Source organism: Callithrix jacchus, chromosome 2 (assembly GCF_049354715.1).
Source record: "Callithrix jacchus isolate 240 chromosome 2, calJac240_pri, whole genome shotgun sequence".
Lineage (NCBI taxonomy): Eukaryota > Metazoa > Chordata > Mammalia > Primates > Cebidae > Callithrix > Callithrix jacchus.
The window spans coordinates 70,874,647-70,891,834 of record NC_133503.1 but is presented as its reverse complement, the minus strand read 5'-3'; the positions used below and the strand labels follow the sequence as shown (position 1 = coordinate 70,891,834).

The following is a 17,188-nucleotide window of genomic DNA, read 5'->3' as shown; positions in this document are numbered from 1 at the left end:
CATTATATATTCTAGATACTAGTCTTTGTCAGATCTGTGGTTAGCAAATATTTTCTCCTACTCTGTATTTTTCATCCTCTTAGCAAGGTTTTCCACAGAGCAAAATTTTTGATGAAGTCCAACTTAACTTTTCCTGTTATGGATCATGCTTTTTTACCAGAGTCCTTGGGATTTTTTTATGTAGATCGTCATGTCATCTCTAATGGGATAATTTTATTTCTTCCCTTCCAATCTGTATGTCTTTTCTTTTCTTTTCTTTTCTTGCCTTACTGTTAAGGCTGGAACTTCAGTACTATATAACTAGAAGAAGTGAGAATGTATATATTTGCTTCATTTTTGATCTACAGGGAAAGCATTCAGTCCATTAATTAATGTATCAGTTTACCATTAATTATGATGCTGTTTTTTTGTAGATGTTCATTAACAACTTGAAGAATTTCCCTCCTATTCCTAGTTTTTTGAGAATTTTTATCATGAAGAGGTATTGATTGAGTTTTATCAAATGTTTTTCCTGAAAGTATTTTTTAATGATTGTTCTTGGAATTGTAATATTATATAGCCATAACTTACTACAGTCTGCTTTGAATTAATCTTATAATCCTTAACATATAAAAATCTTAAACTGTGTACTTTCATTCACCCATTCCCATTTTTTGTGCTATTACTGTCATACATTTTATTTCCACATTTGCTATAAACTCCAGGATGAAATGTTATTATTTTTGCTTTAAATATTTAGTTGTTTTTTATTATTAAATTTTTTGGTTTTGGGGTTGTTGTTTTTTTGTTTTTTTTAGACGGACTCTTGCTCTGTTGCCCAGCTGGAGTGTAGTGGCACGATCTCAGCTCACTGCAACCCAGGTTCAAGCGATTCTCCTGCCTCAGCCTCCTAAGTAGCTGGGTGGGACTACAGGCACGTGCCACCACACCCGGCTAATTTTTTTGTATTTAGTAGAGATGGGGGTTTCACCATTTTAGCCAGGATGGTCTCGATCTCCTGACCTTGTGATCCTCCCATCTTGGCCTCCCAAAGTGCTGGGATTACAGGCATGAGCCACTGCACCCAGCTTTGGGGTGTTTTATTGAGACAGTCTTGCTCTGTTACCCAGGCTGGAGTGTAATAGCGTAATCTTGGCTCACTGCAGCCTTGACTTGGGCTTAAGCAATCCTGCTTCCTCAGCCTCCTGAGTAGCTGGGACTATAGGCACATACCACCACACCCAGCTAATTTTTTAAAAATTTTTATTTCATACCCTGAGGGGCTACTTCTCTTAAATTTCTTTTAGAGATGGGGTCTCAAATATTGCCCAGGCTGTTCTTGAACATCTAACCTCAAGCAACCCTCCCACTTCAGCCTCCACAAGTGCTAAGATTACAAGCATGAGCCACCATGCCTGGAAAATTGTTTTTTCAATAAATTAAGAGGAAAAAAGAATTTAAAAAAACAAATTATTTCAACAAACCTGGAGGAGGAAGGGGTAAAAAAATAAACTATTAAATTAAGAGATGGGGGTTATATTTACCCACATATTTACCATTTCTGATATTCTTCCTTCTGGAAAATCCAAATGATAGCATTGATATCATTTTCTCTTTTACCCAAAGAACTTATTTTTTTTTAATTTTTGTAGGGCAGGTAACAAATTGTGTCTACTTTTGTTTATCTTGAAATTTTCTTTAATTTCACCTTCATTTATGGGAGTGTTTTTGCTTCATGTAATTCTGGATTAATGGGTATTGTTTCTTATTTATTTTAAAGATGTGCCATTTTCTTCTGCTTGCAATGTCTTATGAGAAGCCATTAGAATTTCTTACTCTTGTTCCCCTGTATATGATGTCTTTTTTTTTTTTTTTCTGGCTGCTTTATTTTTTATTTTTATCATTTTCATTATAATATCTACATTTGGTTTTCTTTATTTTTATCCTGCTTGGGGTTTATGGAGTTTTTTTAATCTGTGGGTTATTTCCCATCAAATTGTGAAACATTTTGACCATTATTTTTTATATTGGTTAAATATATATATTGAGATGGAGTCTCACTCTGTTGCCCACTCAGGCTGGAGTGAAGTCACGTAGTCTTGGCTCACTGCAACCTCTGCCTCCCAGGTTCAAGCAATTCTCCTGCCTCGGCCTCCTGAGTAACTGGGACTATAGGCATGTGCCACCAGGCCTGGTTAATTTTTTTTTTTTTGTATTTTTAGTAGAGACAGGGTTTCACCATGTTGGCCAGGCTGTTCTCAAACTCCTGACCACAGGTGATTTGCCCACCTCGGCCTCCCAAAGTATAGGGATTACAGGTGTGAACCACCGCACCTGGCCTCAATATATATTTTTAATAAGCTTTTGCCCCAACCTCTCTCATCTTCTGGGAATCCAAGTGTACATATAGATCTGTTCCACAGATCACTGAGGCTATTACTGTTTTGTTTCATTTTTTTTTTCTCTCTCTCTGGATAGTCTTGAAAATCCCTATTCTTTTTATTCCCTTAGTGCCTAATCTGCCGTTAAGCCTATTATTGTATTTTTCAGATCTAGAGTTGACATTTGGTTCATTTTTATACTCTTTGGTGCAAGTCTTCATCTAGTCATTCATGTACATCTTAATTTACTTTCTTGCTTTTGAAAATCTTGAACATATTTATAATAGCTGTCTAAAAGTCCATCACAACTAATTCCAATATGTGTGTCACCTCTTGGTCTGTTTCTATAGGCATTTGCTCCTGGTTATGGGTTACATCTTCCTGCCTTCTTTACTTGTCTGGTCATTTTTATTGTGTGCCCACTGGACATTGTGGGCCCTACATTGTTGAGAGTCTGGATTTTGCTCTTTTTTTTTTTTTTTTTAATTATACGTTAAGTTCTGGGGTGCATGTGCGGAACGTGCAAGTTTGTTTCATAGGTACACACGTGCCATGGCGGTTTGCTGCACTCATCACCCCGTCATCTACATTAGGTATTTCTCCTAATGCTATCCCTCCCCTATAACTGCACCCCCCCAGCCCTCCCCTAGTCCCCCTCCAACAGGCTGCTATGTGTGATGTTTCCCCTCCGTGTGTCCATGTGTTCTCATTGTTCACCTCCCACTTATGAATGAGAACATGCAGTATTTGGTTTTCTGTTCTTGTGTCAGTTTGCTGAGAATGATGGTTTCCAGATTCATCCATGTTCCTGCAAAGGACATAAACTCATCCTTTTTTTTTTATTATTGCATTTTAGGTTTTGGGGTACATGTGAAGGAGATGCAAGATTGTTGCATAGGTACACACATGGCAGTGTGATATGCTGCCTTCCTCCCCATCACCTATATCTGGCATTTCTCCCCATGCTATCTCTCCCCAACTCCCCACTCTCTGCTGCCCCTCCCTTATTCCCCCCACCCCCAACAGACCCTAGTGTGTGATGCTCCCCTCCCTGTGTCCATGTGTTCTCATTGTTCAACACCCACCTATGAGTGAGAACATGCGGTGTTTGATTTTCTGTTCTTGTGTCAGTTTGCTGAGAATGATGGTTTCCAGGTTCATCCATGTCCCTACAAAGGACATGAACTCATTGTTTTTGATGGCTGAATAATATTCCATGGTGTATATGTGCCACATTTTCCCCATCCTGTCTATCATCGATGGGCATTTGGGTTGGTTCCAGGTCTTTGCTAGAACTCATCCTTTTTTATGGCTGCATAGTATTCCATGGTGTATATGTGCCACATTTTCTTTACCCAGTCTATCATTGATGGGCATTTGGTTTGGTTTCAAGTCTTTACTATTGTGAACACATGCAATAAACATATGTGTGCATGTGTATTTGTAATAAAATGATTTATAATCCTTTGGGTACCTCTGGCTGACCGGCGTCAAGGGCATTTTGGCAGGAAGCGCAGGGCGGGCCGGACAATGAGAGTGTCCACTGCCTGAGCCAATAAAGCTGTACTGGTTTTGAATGGGCGCATTTTCTACCTCCAGGGTCAGGGTCGAGGTTCTGGTGACAGGGCAGGGGGAAGAGCGGTTGGGCGGGGAGGCGCCAGCTCCAGATGCGGAGGGAAAGAGCTACGAGTAGACGCTGAGAGGCCGCGGAGCTAGCAAGCACCGACACAGCCGAGCCGCCACCACCAAGGATACTCTTAAAGACCACAATACTTCAACAGAATGCAGACGAGTCTAACCATGACCCTCAGTTTGAGCCAATAGTTTCTCTTTCTGAGTAAGAAAGTGCAGGGGAAACTTTAAATTTGCCTCAGAGAATGATCTCCCAGAATGGAGAAAGAGCAGGGCACCGGCGACCTCAAGCTCCTGAAGCACAAGGAGAAAGGGACCCTCCGTCTCCTCATGCGGAGAGACAAGACCCTGAAGATCTGTGCCACCCACTACACCACACCAATGATGGAGCTGAAGCCCAACATGGGTAGCAGCCATGCCTAGGTCTAGAACACCCATGCCGACTTCGCCAATGAGTGTCCAAGCCAGAGCTGCTGGCCATCCGCTTCCTGAATGCTGAGAATGCACAGAAATTCAAAGCAAAGTTTGAAGAATGCAGGATAGAGATTGAAGAGAGAGAAAAGAAAGCAAGATCAGGCAAAAACAATCATGCTGAAAAAGTGGCAGAAAAGCTAGAAGCTCTCTCAGCCAAGGAGGAGACCAAGGAGGACGGTGAGGAGAAGCAATAAATCATCTTATTTTATTTCCTTTTCCTCTCTTTCCTTTTTTTAAAAGAAACGTTTTACCCTGCCCCTCTTTTTTGGTTTGTTTTTATTCTGTTTCATTTTTACAAGGGACATTATACAAAGAACTGAATTTAAAAAAAAAAAAAAGATCCTTTGGGTATATACCCAGTAATGGGATTGCTGGGTCAAATGGTATTTCTAGTTCTAGATCTTTGAGGAATCGCCACACTGTCTTCCAGAATGGTTGAACTATTTTACACTCCCACCAACAGTGTAATAGTGTTCCTATTTCTCCACATCCTGTGCAGCATCTGTTGTCGCCTGATTTTTTACTGATCGCCATTCTAACTGGTGTGAGATGGTATCTCAATGTGGTTTTGATTTGCATTTCTCTAATGACTAGTGATAATGAGCTTTTTTAATATGTTTGTGGCTACATAAATGTTTTCTTTCAAGAAATACCTGTTCATATCCTTTGCCCACTTTTTGATGCGGTTGTTTGTTTCTTTCTTGTAAATTTGTTTAAGTTCTTTGTAGATTCTGGATATTAGCCCTTTGTCAGATGGGTAGATTGCAAAAAATTTTTCCCATCCGTTGGTTGCTGGTTCACTCTAATGATATAGTTTCTTTTGCTGTGCAGAAGCACTTTAGTTTCATTAGATCCCATTGGTCTATTTGTGCTTTTGTTGTTATTGCTTTTGGTGTTTTAGTCATGAAATCTTTGCCCATGCCTGTGTCCTGAATGGTATTGCCTAGGTTTTCTTCTAGGGTTTTTATGGTGTTAGGTCTTATGTTTAAATCTTTAATCTATCTTGAGTTAATTTTTGTATAAGGTGTAAGGAAGAGATCCAGTTTCAGCTTTCTGCATATGGCTAGCTAGTTTTCTCACCATTTTTAAATAGGGAATCCTTTCTCCATTGCTTGTTTTTGTCAGATTTGTCAAGTATCAGATGGTTTTTGATAAGTGACATTATTTCTGAGGCCTCAGTTCTGTTCCATTGGTCTGCATCTCTGTTTTAGTACCTTAAGGAGATTTTGGGCTGAGATGATAGGGTCTTCTAAATATACAATCATGTCATCTGCAAATGGAGATAACTTGACTTACTGTTTTTCTAACTGAATACCCTTTATTTCTTTTTCTTGCCTGATTGCCCTGGCTCTGGCAGGCAGTTAATTTGCTGCCAGATTAGCTTTTTCCTGTTGAGGCTTGTCTAGGATTTGTGAGGATGGTTCTACAGCAGCCCTTATTCAGGAGCTACAGTCTTGAGGCTTGGTCTTTCTGGGGTTTCAGCTGAATGTCCAGGATGTTCAGTGAGATCTCTCCACACTGACTGCTTGAAACCCCAGTATCTTTCAGCACTCTGAGATCTCCAGAATTCCCACTCAGTGTGCAGCCCCCCAGTAGCTGTTCTCCACCAGGCTCTTGGAGCTTCCTCTACACTTGTGCCAACAGGTTCCCTTTCATACATTTCCTGAGCACCCTCTTCTCTGACACAAATTCCAGACACCTCAGCTGTCCTAAACTCCAGCCTCTGTTTTGTCTGCCTAAGTACTCCACTCTCTTTATTTTGGACCCACACCTTCCTCTGCCTTAATTAGAAAATGCCCCCAGCAAGAAATCTGGGGTAGATGAAGTGTATCACCTTTGTTTCCCTTCTCTCAAGAATCACAGTCCTGCCGGGCACAGTGGCTCACACCTGTACTTCTAGCACTTTGGGAGGCCAAGGCAAATGGATCACCTGAGGTCAAGAGTTTGAGACCAGCCTGGCCAACATGGTGAAACCCCATCTCTTCTAAAAATACAAAAATTAGCTGGGTGTGGTGGTGGGCACCTATAATCCCAGCTACTTGGGAGGCTCAGGCAGGAGAATCACTTGAATCCAGGGGGCAGAGGTTGCAGTGAGCTGAGATCACACCACTTCACTCCAGCCTGGGCAAGAGTGAAACTCCATCCCCCCCCAAAAAAAAAGAATCACAGTTCTTTGTAGTAAGTTCTCCAATGCCTGAAGATGGTTGTTTCCTATATTTTCTCTGGTTTTATCATTGATTATGACAGAAGGGAAAGTCCAATACCAGCTACTGTGTTGAGGCTGATCTAGACATTGGCCCTTCAATGTACCTTGTTTTTAAATTTTTAATTCCACCTACAGTTCCTACTGTGTTCCATATATTGAAATTACGTTCTTGTCCTTTGTAGATCTCTGAGTTTACCATCTATAGATTATAAAGCAAGCCCTGGCATGAAAATCAGAAGATAAATAGTTTCAAATAAAAAAATTATTATGGCCAGGCACAGTGGCTCGTGCCTATAATCCCAACACTTTGGGAGTCCAGGGTGGGAAGATTGCTTGAGCCCAGGAGTTCGAGACCAGCCCTGATAACATAGCCAGATCCCATCTCTACAAAAAAATAATTAGCCAGGGACAGTGGAACATTCCTGTAGTTCCAGCTGCTTGGGAGGCTAAGGTCGGAGGATCGCTTTGAGCCCAAGAAGTTGAGTCTGCAGTGAGTGATGATCATGCCACTGCACTCCAGCCTGGGTGACAAAGTAAGACCCTGTCAGAAAGAAAGAGGGGGTGAGGGTGACGGTGGGGAGAGAAAGACAGAAAAGGAAAAGAAAGAAAGAGAAATACCTCGAGGTTTTTTTTGCCCCTCCTAGACCACTCTCACCATGCTGCTGCCTCCATCGGAAGGCACTTCCAGTCCCCTGACCAAATGTGCTCTCTCTTCTGTTTGTCTCTGGAGCAACGCTAGCATTCTGTGTACAAGTACGCTTGCCATGCACTTTCTTTAAGTTCCTGTTGCATACTCCTTCCCCCTGTTCAACTATCAGCTTTTTGAGAGTGGTTCCCTTTTTTATTTATCTTAATGTTCCTTGTTATGCCAAATAGTATTTGGCACATCATAGGCATTCAGAAATATTCCCATGATTCTCATAGTTACAGTATACTATCTTTAATGTCTTCTAAATTTGTCTTTTTCAAAAGTGAAAGACTTTCCTCATTCTAGCAGTTGTTAATGCATGGACAAATCCATTTCTGCCCTGTCCACAGGTTTTGTGATTCTGTAGGCCTCCATGGTATTCCTTCTTCCTTTTTTTTGAGACGGAGTTTTGCTCTTGTTACCCAGGCTGGAGTGCAATGGCGCGATCTCAGCTCACTGCAACCTCCGCCTCCTGGGTTCAGGCAATTCTCCTGCCTTGGCCTCTTGAGCAGCTGGGACTATAGGCATACGCCACCATGCCCAGCTAATTTTTTTATTTTTAGTAGAGACGGGGTTTCACCATGTAGACCAGGATGGTCTTGATCTCTTGACCTCGAGATCCACCCACCTCAGCCTCCCAAAGTGCTGGGATTACAGGCTTGAGCCAGCACGCCCAGTGGTATTCCTTCTTAATTATCTTTTTTAGGGCAAATGTTGAATATTCAGGGTGAATTGTGGCTTATGTTCTTTGAAGTATACTTGTGGTTAACTCCCTCTTCCTCTTATTTACACAGAGAGATGTTCTTTACTACCATGGAAAGCCACCTTCTGCGCTGCAAAGTGTTAGAAATCATATTCCTCCACAGCTGCGAGACACCCACACGCCTGCCCCTGTCTCTGGCCCAGGCCCTCTACTTTCTGAACAATTCCACGTCACTGCTCAAATGTCAGGTACATTTCTTCCTGCCCAATTCCAGGCCTAGAGCACCTTTCTTTGCTCTAGGCCCAAATCCTTCCCATAGGGTTTCAGCTTAAAACACAACTGTTTGGGCCAGGCACGGTGGCTCCTGCCTGTAATCCCAGCACTTTGGGAGGCCAAGGCAGGTGAATCATCTGAGGTCAGGAGTTCGAGACCAGCCTAGCCAACATGGTGAAACCCCATCTCTACTAAAAATAACAAAAATTAGCTGGGTGTGGTAGCAGGCACCTGTAGTCCCAGTGACTTGGGAGGCTGAGGCAGGAGAATCGCTTGAACCCAGGAGGCAGAGGTTGCAGTGCGCTAAGATTATACATTGCATTCCAGCCTGGGCAACAAGAGTGAAATTCCATCTAAAACAAAAAAAAAAAACCACCTATTTGAGCATTCTGTAAAGGTAAATTGAAAACTGTACCAAAATTGTAACTGGGGAAGGCATTTATTATCACTTTTACTATCTCTGCAGTCAGATAAAACCCAGTGGCAGACTTGGGACGAACTGGTTGAGCATCTGCAGTTTCTGTTGTCCAGTTATCAACATGTTTTAAGAGGTAAGCAGCGTTTGTTCACAAGTAGAGCTGTAGGAGGTCTCAGTGAACATTTGTATTAATCATAGTTACACGGGGGATTCTAATTTTTTGACATTGTTCCTTGGTTGTATGTAACTTATTACAAGGGATAAGAAATGACATAACCAGAGTCACCACTATGAAAAAGAATTCACATATTCTTGCTATGGCCAAAAATATGTGGTCCTCATAGTTGTAAGACTGTGTAGGTAAGCAGAAGTCATCAGAACCTCCAGACTGGCCAACATAGTAAAACCCTGTCTCTACTAAAAATACAAAAATTAGCCAGGTGTGGGGTTGTACACTTGTACTCCCAGCTACTCAGGAGTTGAGGCAGGAGAATCGCTTGAACCCGGGAGGCAGAGGTTGCAGTGAGCCAAGATTGTGCCACTGCATTCCAGCCTGGGTGACAGAGTGAGACCCTGTCTCAATAAAAAAAAAAAGAAGAAATCATCAGAACCTGAGAAGGACTCAGGAATGACCTAAAGAGCCCTGGCATCCTCCCTTAGCCTGTTGCCGCGGCACCTTTGCTCACTGAATGTGGACACTGTAAACATTGTAAACATCTGTCAATACAGTGTAAGTACAGAGCAAATCAGGAGCAAGGTGAACATGTACATCTTGCAGAAGATGTAAGATACCCTAAGTCTATGAAAGTGGCTCTTCAGAGCTGCTCAGGTCACAGCAAAGCCAGTGATCAATGACGATATAGGAGAATTAGACCAGGTAATCCTCAGAAGGCAAATGTTGCCCAGGGTAATGATGGACTAGCTGCTTCAAATGGGAATCATTTTATTAGCCAAGGATTAATGAGGCCTGTGGGAAAACTGAAGAACTGATGAACTGTCAATTACTAGAGTAACACCGCTAGGAGAGAAACGTGGCATTGTTCCTGGATGTGATTGACAGAGAAAGATGCATCCTCGTGTATATATGTTCTTGCCAAAAGTTCATGACCTCGATGAACTAATGGCCTCTAATGGCCAGGACACTTCAGACAAAACCAGAGTGAGTGACCTTTTCCAAATAACTGACCTGTACTTTTTTAAAGTGCCAGTATCTTAAAAACAAAGACTGAGTTACTGTTCAAGATTTAAAAGAAACTAAACCACATGAATAATAAATGGAATGCATGACCCTAGGCTCGATCCTGAACAGGAGAAAATAAGTCATAAATGAGGAGACAGTGTTCCAGAAAGAAGAAACCCCATGTCCTAGAGCCTTGAGGCAAGAAGTTGCTTAGTGTGAGTCGAAGGAACATAGAACAGGCTAAGCAGAGCAAGGCTGTAATGCGTTATTCGGACAATTGGTGAGACTTGAATAGATTAGATAACAGTATTGTGTCAATATTAAATTCCCTACTTTTGATAATCATACTGGATTATGATAGTAAATGTCCTTGGCCTTAGGAAGCCCCTTCTGAAGTATTGAGGAGTAGAGGGGCACAGTGTCTGCAATGTACTCCCAAATAGTAAATGGAAAAAGTATATAAGTGAAATGCACCTGCCCATGATCGTGTTGAGGTTGAGGTTAATTTTTAACTCAGTAATGGCACTTGGGAAGGTAAGATAGCCCTCAGGCCAGGAACTGAGAAAGCTATTGTAGAGACAGTTTTAAAAAAAAAGCTGGTTTTTAGACAGAAAGTCTGTGTTTAAAAACCAACTTCACCACTTCCTCTGTGTTGGACAGCTAACAGTTTCTTTCTTCTATATAATGGGGATGATAGTGTATAACTTGCGAGGATTGATTATTGATGAGTATGAGAAAAATGTAATAAGTGTTCAGTGTTCATCTGTCTTCCTGTGTTCCTGGCCAGAGGTGGGCTAAGGGTTTTCTCTGTTTTAGACTCTTGTAACTAACACTTAAAAGAGTCCATTGTCCAGTGGTTGTGGTTTGGCATTTTGTAGTGCCCTCAAAGAAAGGGCATGTCCTTCTCAGAGCAAAGCCCCAAAGGCAAGTTCCATGTGTTTTTAGCCTCACTGAGGCTTATATAATTGTTTTGGAGCTCTACCAGAAAGGTTAATATTAAATAGCTTGTCTTAAAGTTCACCTTTAACAATTTCTTGTTCCTTTCTATTTTAATTACAGAGTATTTTTTATGTTTTGATAAGGGAGAGAAGGGCCTCAGACCAGTATATATTGACCAAGAATAAATGAAGTGTGTTCCAATAATGTTTTATCTTTAGTGTTCGTTCCAGCTTCTTTGGGGTCCAAGAGTTAGGAAGGAGGAAAATTAACACTAGTAGTTTGAAAACATTGTTCCGCAAAGAACACAGCTGAATGGTACCCTGCAAAAGTCAGCGTCCTTGTCGGTCAGTAAGCATCTTACTGTGAGGGCCCCTTAGTCATCTCTGCCTTCTGAGAGTGGTCTGCAGATGTTTGGGGCATTTTGACATCAGTCTGAGTTGTCTGGCTCCAAGAGTAGGAGAAGAAGGGACGGGATTAGAGAGCCCAAGCCTGCCTTTTGTTTAGGGGAACTCTCAGCATGGAGGAAGAGAGGAAAAGAGATGAGGTAAATTCACCTGCACTGGCTTATATAATCCAATATCCTTGTGAAGGTATCTCCCTACCCCCCGCCACCCTGCCGTTACAGATGGGAAAACAGGCTGAGAGAAAAGTACATGCAGAGCCAGGATTCAAACCGGTCTGTCAGAGACATGGATTCTGGGCTGTCGGTTGGGCCTGTGTTCTTGTTCTTTGGCGTACAATATCAATCCCCCACGCCCCAGTTGCATAGCCATGTGGCTCAAGTTTCAGCCTCAGCAAAATTACAAAGTGCTGTCTGTCAGGGAGATTGTGAGTATGAATTCTAGGGATTTGAACATATAATATTTAAATGAACAAATGCATGCTTTACCTGAATCCCACTCAGCTGGCCAGCATAGCCCACAGAAGTCAGCCACAGTCATTCTGAGTAACACACACAGTATTTCTGCAAGGAACCCTGTCCACAGATGGGGGAAAGCAGAAGTAGGCAGGATCAGTTCAATTCATATATTTATCCAGGCAACAGATATCTACTGAATGTCCTCTCTGTGCCTGGCTCATTGGGAAAACTTTAGTGAATAAGACCAACGTGGTCCCTGTCCTCATAAAGCTTACTGTTTACTGGAGAAATTGATCCTAAATGAATAATCACACAAGATCGGTTGAACTCAGGAGGCAGAAGTTGTAGTGAGCTGAGATCATGCCACTGCACTCTAGCCTGGGTGGCAGAGAAAGACTCCGTCTCAAAAAAATAACTAAATAAAGTAAGAGACATGAAGTAATGGTGTTAGCCAGGCAAATGAGGAGACAAGAGTTTTCCAGAAAGAAGGAACAGCATGTCCAAGGGCCTTGAGGCAAAAAGATGCTTAGTGAGTTCAAGGAACATAGAACAAGCTAGCAGAGCAAGGATGTAGTGCGCAAGGGGAGAATAACACAAAAGAGATTAGAATAGTTGATGAGCCAGGTCGTGAGGGGCCATCTTGGCCATATGAAGGAAATCCAGCTGGTTCCAAGAATAGAGTGAAGCCATCAAAGTGGTTCCAAGTAAGTAGTGTCGTGATCAGATCTGCAGATGTAAAAGGCTGCTGTACCTGACGTGTAGCGAATCATTTGGCAGAGGGCCAGAAAGGGTAATGGTGACAAGGTGTGGCAAGGACAGTGGAGAAGGCAGTGGATGGGACAGGAGTACTTTGCAGATAACTTTGACAGGGCTTAAGTGACTAAGTCTGAAGGATGACTCCCAAGGTTCTGCCATTACTGACATGGAGAAAGATCTGCAGGGAAGATCAAGAGCTCAGGTTTGATGTGTTAGGTAGGGGATTCCTATAGTGATGATGATGACAATGATGATAAAATAATAGCTAACTCTCATATTGATCCAAAACTACTAACAATACTATCACCTGAAATGTCCTGAGCCAGGCATTATGCCAAATGCTTTTCAATGCTAAATGTCCTCATCCAGTGATCAGCAACCTCTGACATAACCATTCTCATCTCTCTGGGCGCAGTGGCTCACGCCTGTAATCCTAGCACTTTGGGAGGCCGAGGCGGGTGGATCATGAGGTCGAGAGATCGAGACCATCCTGATCAACATGGTGAAACCCCGTCTCTACTAAAAATACAAAAAATTAGCTGGGCGTGGTGGCACGAGGCTGAGGCAGGAGAATTGCCTGAACCCAGGAGGTGGAGGTTGCGGTGAGCCGAGATCGCGCCATTGCACTGCAGCCTGGGTAACAAGAGAGAAACTCCATCTAAAAAAAAAAAAAAAAAAACAATTCTCATCTCTACCGAAGCATAAAATCCAAGGCCTTGCTGACTGGACTAACAGGGCTGAAGTCCACTGGCCATGGTTTCCTCCCCCATGGACAGTGCTGAGATGGGCACTGCTAACATTTGCTTCTTTAACTTTCCTGCATGATTCAATAAACTCCAAATTCTTCTTGCTTGCCCTCTAAGTTTCCCCTATTCCACCCAATTCAGTCAACTGTTTTTCCACTTCTTTCAAAATGACTTTTTTTATATTTTTCAGAGTGGCATATGCCTTAAGAAAATCAAAGTCTACAAAAAGGCTGTTTTCCTCCTAAGACTGCTTTTAACAAGTTGCAAATGAAACAGATCATATTTCCCTATTTACAACCCTCTACATCTATAGATAACCTGTTTGCTCTCAAAGGCCAACAGGTAATAATGTGGCCTGCCCTACCTTCCAATCTCATCTGGTACTACTCTCCCTTTTATTACTCTGATTTTTTTTAAGTTTCTCACTTTATAAAGTCATTACCTTACGTTAGCTGAAACATTTGCAGTATCAAATGTAATTTTCATTGCTTTCAATGGATGCCATTAACATGTTTATACGCATCCCCAGTGCTTCTGCACAGTTCCGGAGGCTGGGAAGTCCAAGATTGAGGGGCTGCATCCAGGGAAGGTCTTCTTGCTGCGTCCTCCCATGGCAGAAGGCTTACTACCCCGGTTTTCTCTCTAGTTCTCAAAGCATGCTTTTCCTCAGGGCACTTGCACTTGCTGTTCTCCCTGGACTGCTTTTCCCTTTGACCTTTGCATGGTTGCCTCTTCATCCGTTGGTACTCAGCTCAGAGGCCTCCCTGGCTGGAGTGGGCTGCTTCCCTTATTCCCCCAGTGTTACTGTTTATCACAGCATCTGATTTCTTTGATTGCATTTGCCACAAGCTACAATATTGTTGGCTAACTTGTCAGGCTTCCTGTAATTAACATATCAGTCCACAAGAGCTGGGCCCAAGTCTCTGATTCTACTATGTTCCCAGACTTTAGCCCAGTTCCAGATATGCAGTAGGTGCTCAGTAAATCTGTGCTGTTTGAATGTTGAAAGGGCCTTGCACTTCATCTCAAGGCAGTTTTGTTTCCTGTGTTTCCAGACTTTTTGAACATGCTATTGTATACTCATTGTACTTCTTCGCAGATTACAGACTTGAGAGGGATTTTACTTTTCAGTCATTTCATCTGAAGGTTGAGAAAAAACATTGAATGTATTACTTGAAAATGTAACCTGATACACTGCTTAATTTATTATGTGTACTAAATCTGGACACGTAGTTCAGTCCTTTTAATAACTGTTAGTGAAAGTGCCATCATCCCCATTTAAGAAATGAGGAGACTGAGAAATGATGGTGCACTTATGTGCAACTGGAAGTCATCAAGTCCCCAGAACTCTCTCAGTGCCTGATGTGACCTTGTGCTCATTTGCCTCAATTCCACACAATTCTAGAACCTATTAGGGCAGGCCTGTGGATTTGGGATGAGATACCTTTGTTACTTTTGTTTTATACTCCTGAGTATTTTCATTTTTAGACCTACAGAAAAGTTGAAAGAATAATACAATGAATGCCCGTATATAAACCATTTACCTTGATTCATTAGCTGCTAAGATTTTGACACATTTGGTTTATCTATTCATCCATGTATATGCCATTTTTTCTGAAACAGTGAAGTTGTACCATCATAATTCTACTAAGTACTTCAGCATGCATCTCCCAAGCATAAGGATATTGTACTTGATACCACTATGCATTATTACACTCATGAAACTTGTTCTTTTTTTTTTTTCCCTGACAGAGTCTAGCTCTGTTGCCCAGGTTGGAGTACAGTGGTGCGATCTTGGCTCACTGCAACCTCCACCTCCCGGGTTTAAGTGCGTCTCCTATCTCAGACTTCCGAGTAGCTGAGATTATAAGCGTGGACCACCATGGCCTGGCTAATTTTTTTGTATTTTTAAGAGAGACAGGGTTTCACCATGTTGGCCAGGCTGGTCTTGAACTCCTGACCTCAGGTGATCCACCCACCTTAGCCTCCTAACGTGTTAGGATGACAGGCATGATCCACCGCAGCCAGCCATGAAACTTATTCTTGATAGATTATCTAATAGTGTCCCAATAATATCCTTTGTAGGTGGTTGATTTTGGATTGAGCCAGGATACAGTCAAATATGAAGCACTGTAGTTGGCGGTCATACTCCTTGGTCTCCTTTAGTCCAGCACAGTTCCCAGCTTTTACTTGTTTTTCATAATAGACATTTTTTAAGAGTCCAGGCGAGTTACTTTGTAGAATGTCCCGTAATTGGGATTATCTAATTGCTTACTCATGAGCGCACTCATGTTAAATACTATTGACAAGAACATGGAATAGACCAGGCATGGTGGCTTGGTGCCTCACACCTGTAATCCCAACACTTTGGGAGGCCGAGGCAGGTGGATCACTTGAGGTCTGAAGTGTGTATATGCTACACACACACGCACACCTGAGACTGGGTAATTTATAAAGAAAAGAGGTTTAATTGGCTCACAGTTCTTTAGGCATAACGCATAGCAGCTTTTGCTTCTAGTGAGGCCTCAGGAAACACAATCATGGCTGAGGGGGAAGCAGACATGTCTTATGTGGCCAGAGCAGAAGAGTGAGGAGGTGCTACATACACACTTTGAAACCACCAGACCTCGCAATAACTATCACTAGAATGGCACCAAGCAGATGGTGTTAAACCATTCCTGAGAAATCACCCCCATGATCCAACCACTTTCCACCAGGCCCCACCTCCAATATTAGGGATTACAATTTGAGATTATCTAATTGTTTACTCATGATCACACTCATGTTAAATATTACTGGTTAGAACATGGATTAGATGAAGATATCTAATTGTTCCCTCAGTATTTTCATTTTTAGACCATTTTTTATGTGATCATAAAAAATGACAGATCCAAACCATATCGCTTTTTTTAATGTAAAACTTAAGAACCCTAGAGAGCCAAGAACAAAGGGCCTTTTGGAAGTAGAGGCACTCACACTGCAGGTATTCACACAGCCTTTGACTTGTATCCCTGTAGCTAGTCAACAAGTCTTTGCCAATACCCTACCTACCAAAATTAGACTTCTTCTTAAAAAAAAAGAATAAAAAGCAGTTCAGAGCACCCAACTGACTGTTTCCTTCTTACAGAACACTTAAGGAGTTCCGTGATAGACCGAAAGGACTTAATAATCAAAAGGATTAAGCCCAAACCCCAGCAAGGAGATGACATCACAGTGGTAGACGTGGAGAAGCAGATCGAGGCCTTCCGCAGCCGCCTGATCCACATGCTGGGGGAGCCTCTTGTCCCCCAACTCCAAGACAAAGTGCACTTGTTGAAGCTCCTGCTCTTCTTTGCTGCAGACTTGAACCCTGATGCAGAGCCCTCTCAAAAGGGCTGGAGCAGCTCCTGAAAGCCTTCCAAGCACTGAATGCTAAGAATACCTCCTGAACTCTATCTCCAACTACTTAGAAGCTCTAAAAGTATGACAAGTGGCTAAATCTTACAGGACCAAACCTAGATTATTTAATCAGTAGGTTATAATTTCTAACTCTAGTAAATATCTTTTTTTAAATAATCCTATCCTAGCCTGTTCTCAAATATGGCTTAAATATACAAGGTATATTATATATTTTTTAATAAATTATTTATCTATACTTTTTTGAAACAGGTTAATACTATGTGTACTACATGTTTAACATTTTCATTCAAGATGTGAAAAAATCCCTCTGCTGAACCCACTCTGTATACCAATATTATGTCATTCAAGGTACCAACAACCTGTTTCTGGAGAGACGCTCATTTTTCCCTAATGAAATATACGCATTCTGTGTTAGACCTGTTATATTGCCTATTAATTTGACTCTGTAATGAGTGGGGGTAAGGATCAAGTGTGTTAAAAAAACATTTGATGTTAAAAGGATACAATAAAAAGGCAATGGTTTTTCAAAATACCAAGTTCACTGTAGAAGAACTA

The 17,188-nt window shown here is 41.9% G+C and overlaps 1 protein-coding gene and 1 pseudogene across 5 annotated transcripts in view; both read left to right on the top strand.

The window, feature by feature from the left end:
* The window catches only part of SIMC1 (SUMO interacting motifs containing 1), a 76,761-nt gene extending 59,598 nt beyond the window's left edge, over positions 1-17,163 (top strand). For all 5 annotated transcript variants that reach the window (XR_013532036.1, XM_078364719.1, XM_008990413.5 and 2 more), the window contains 3 exons: positions 8,155-8,311; positions 8,803-8,887; positions 16,362-17,163. Coding sequence is in view for 4 of the 5 variants with exons in the window: in XM_078364719.1 (XP_078220845.1) it covers positions 8,155-8,311; positions 8,803-8,887; positions 16,362-16,624 (505 nt within the window). In the remaining variant the exon portion in view is untranslated. The remainder of the gene's footprint in view (positions 1-8,154; positions 8,312-8,802; positions 8,888-16,361) is intronic.
* On the top strand, positions 3,891-4,787 carry LOC103790632 (ran-specific GTPase-activating protein-like; annotated as a pseudogene).
* Positions 17,164-17,188: the final 25 nt, after the last annotated feature.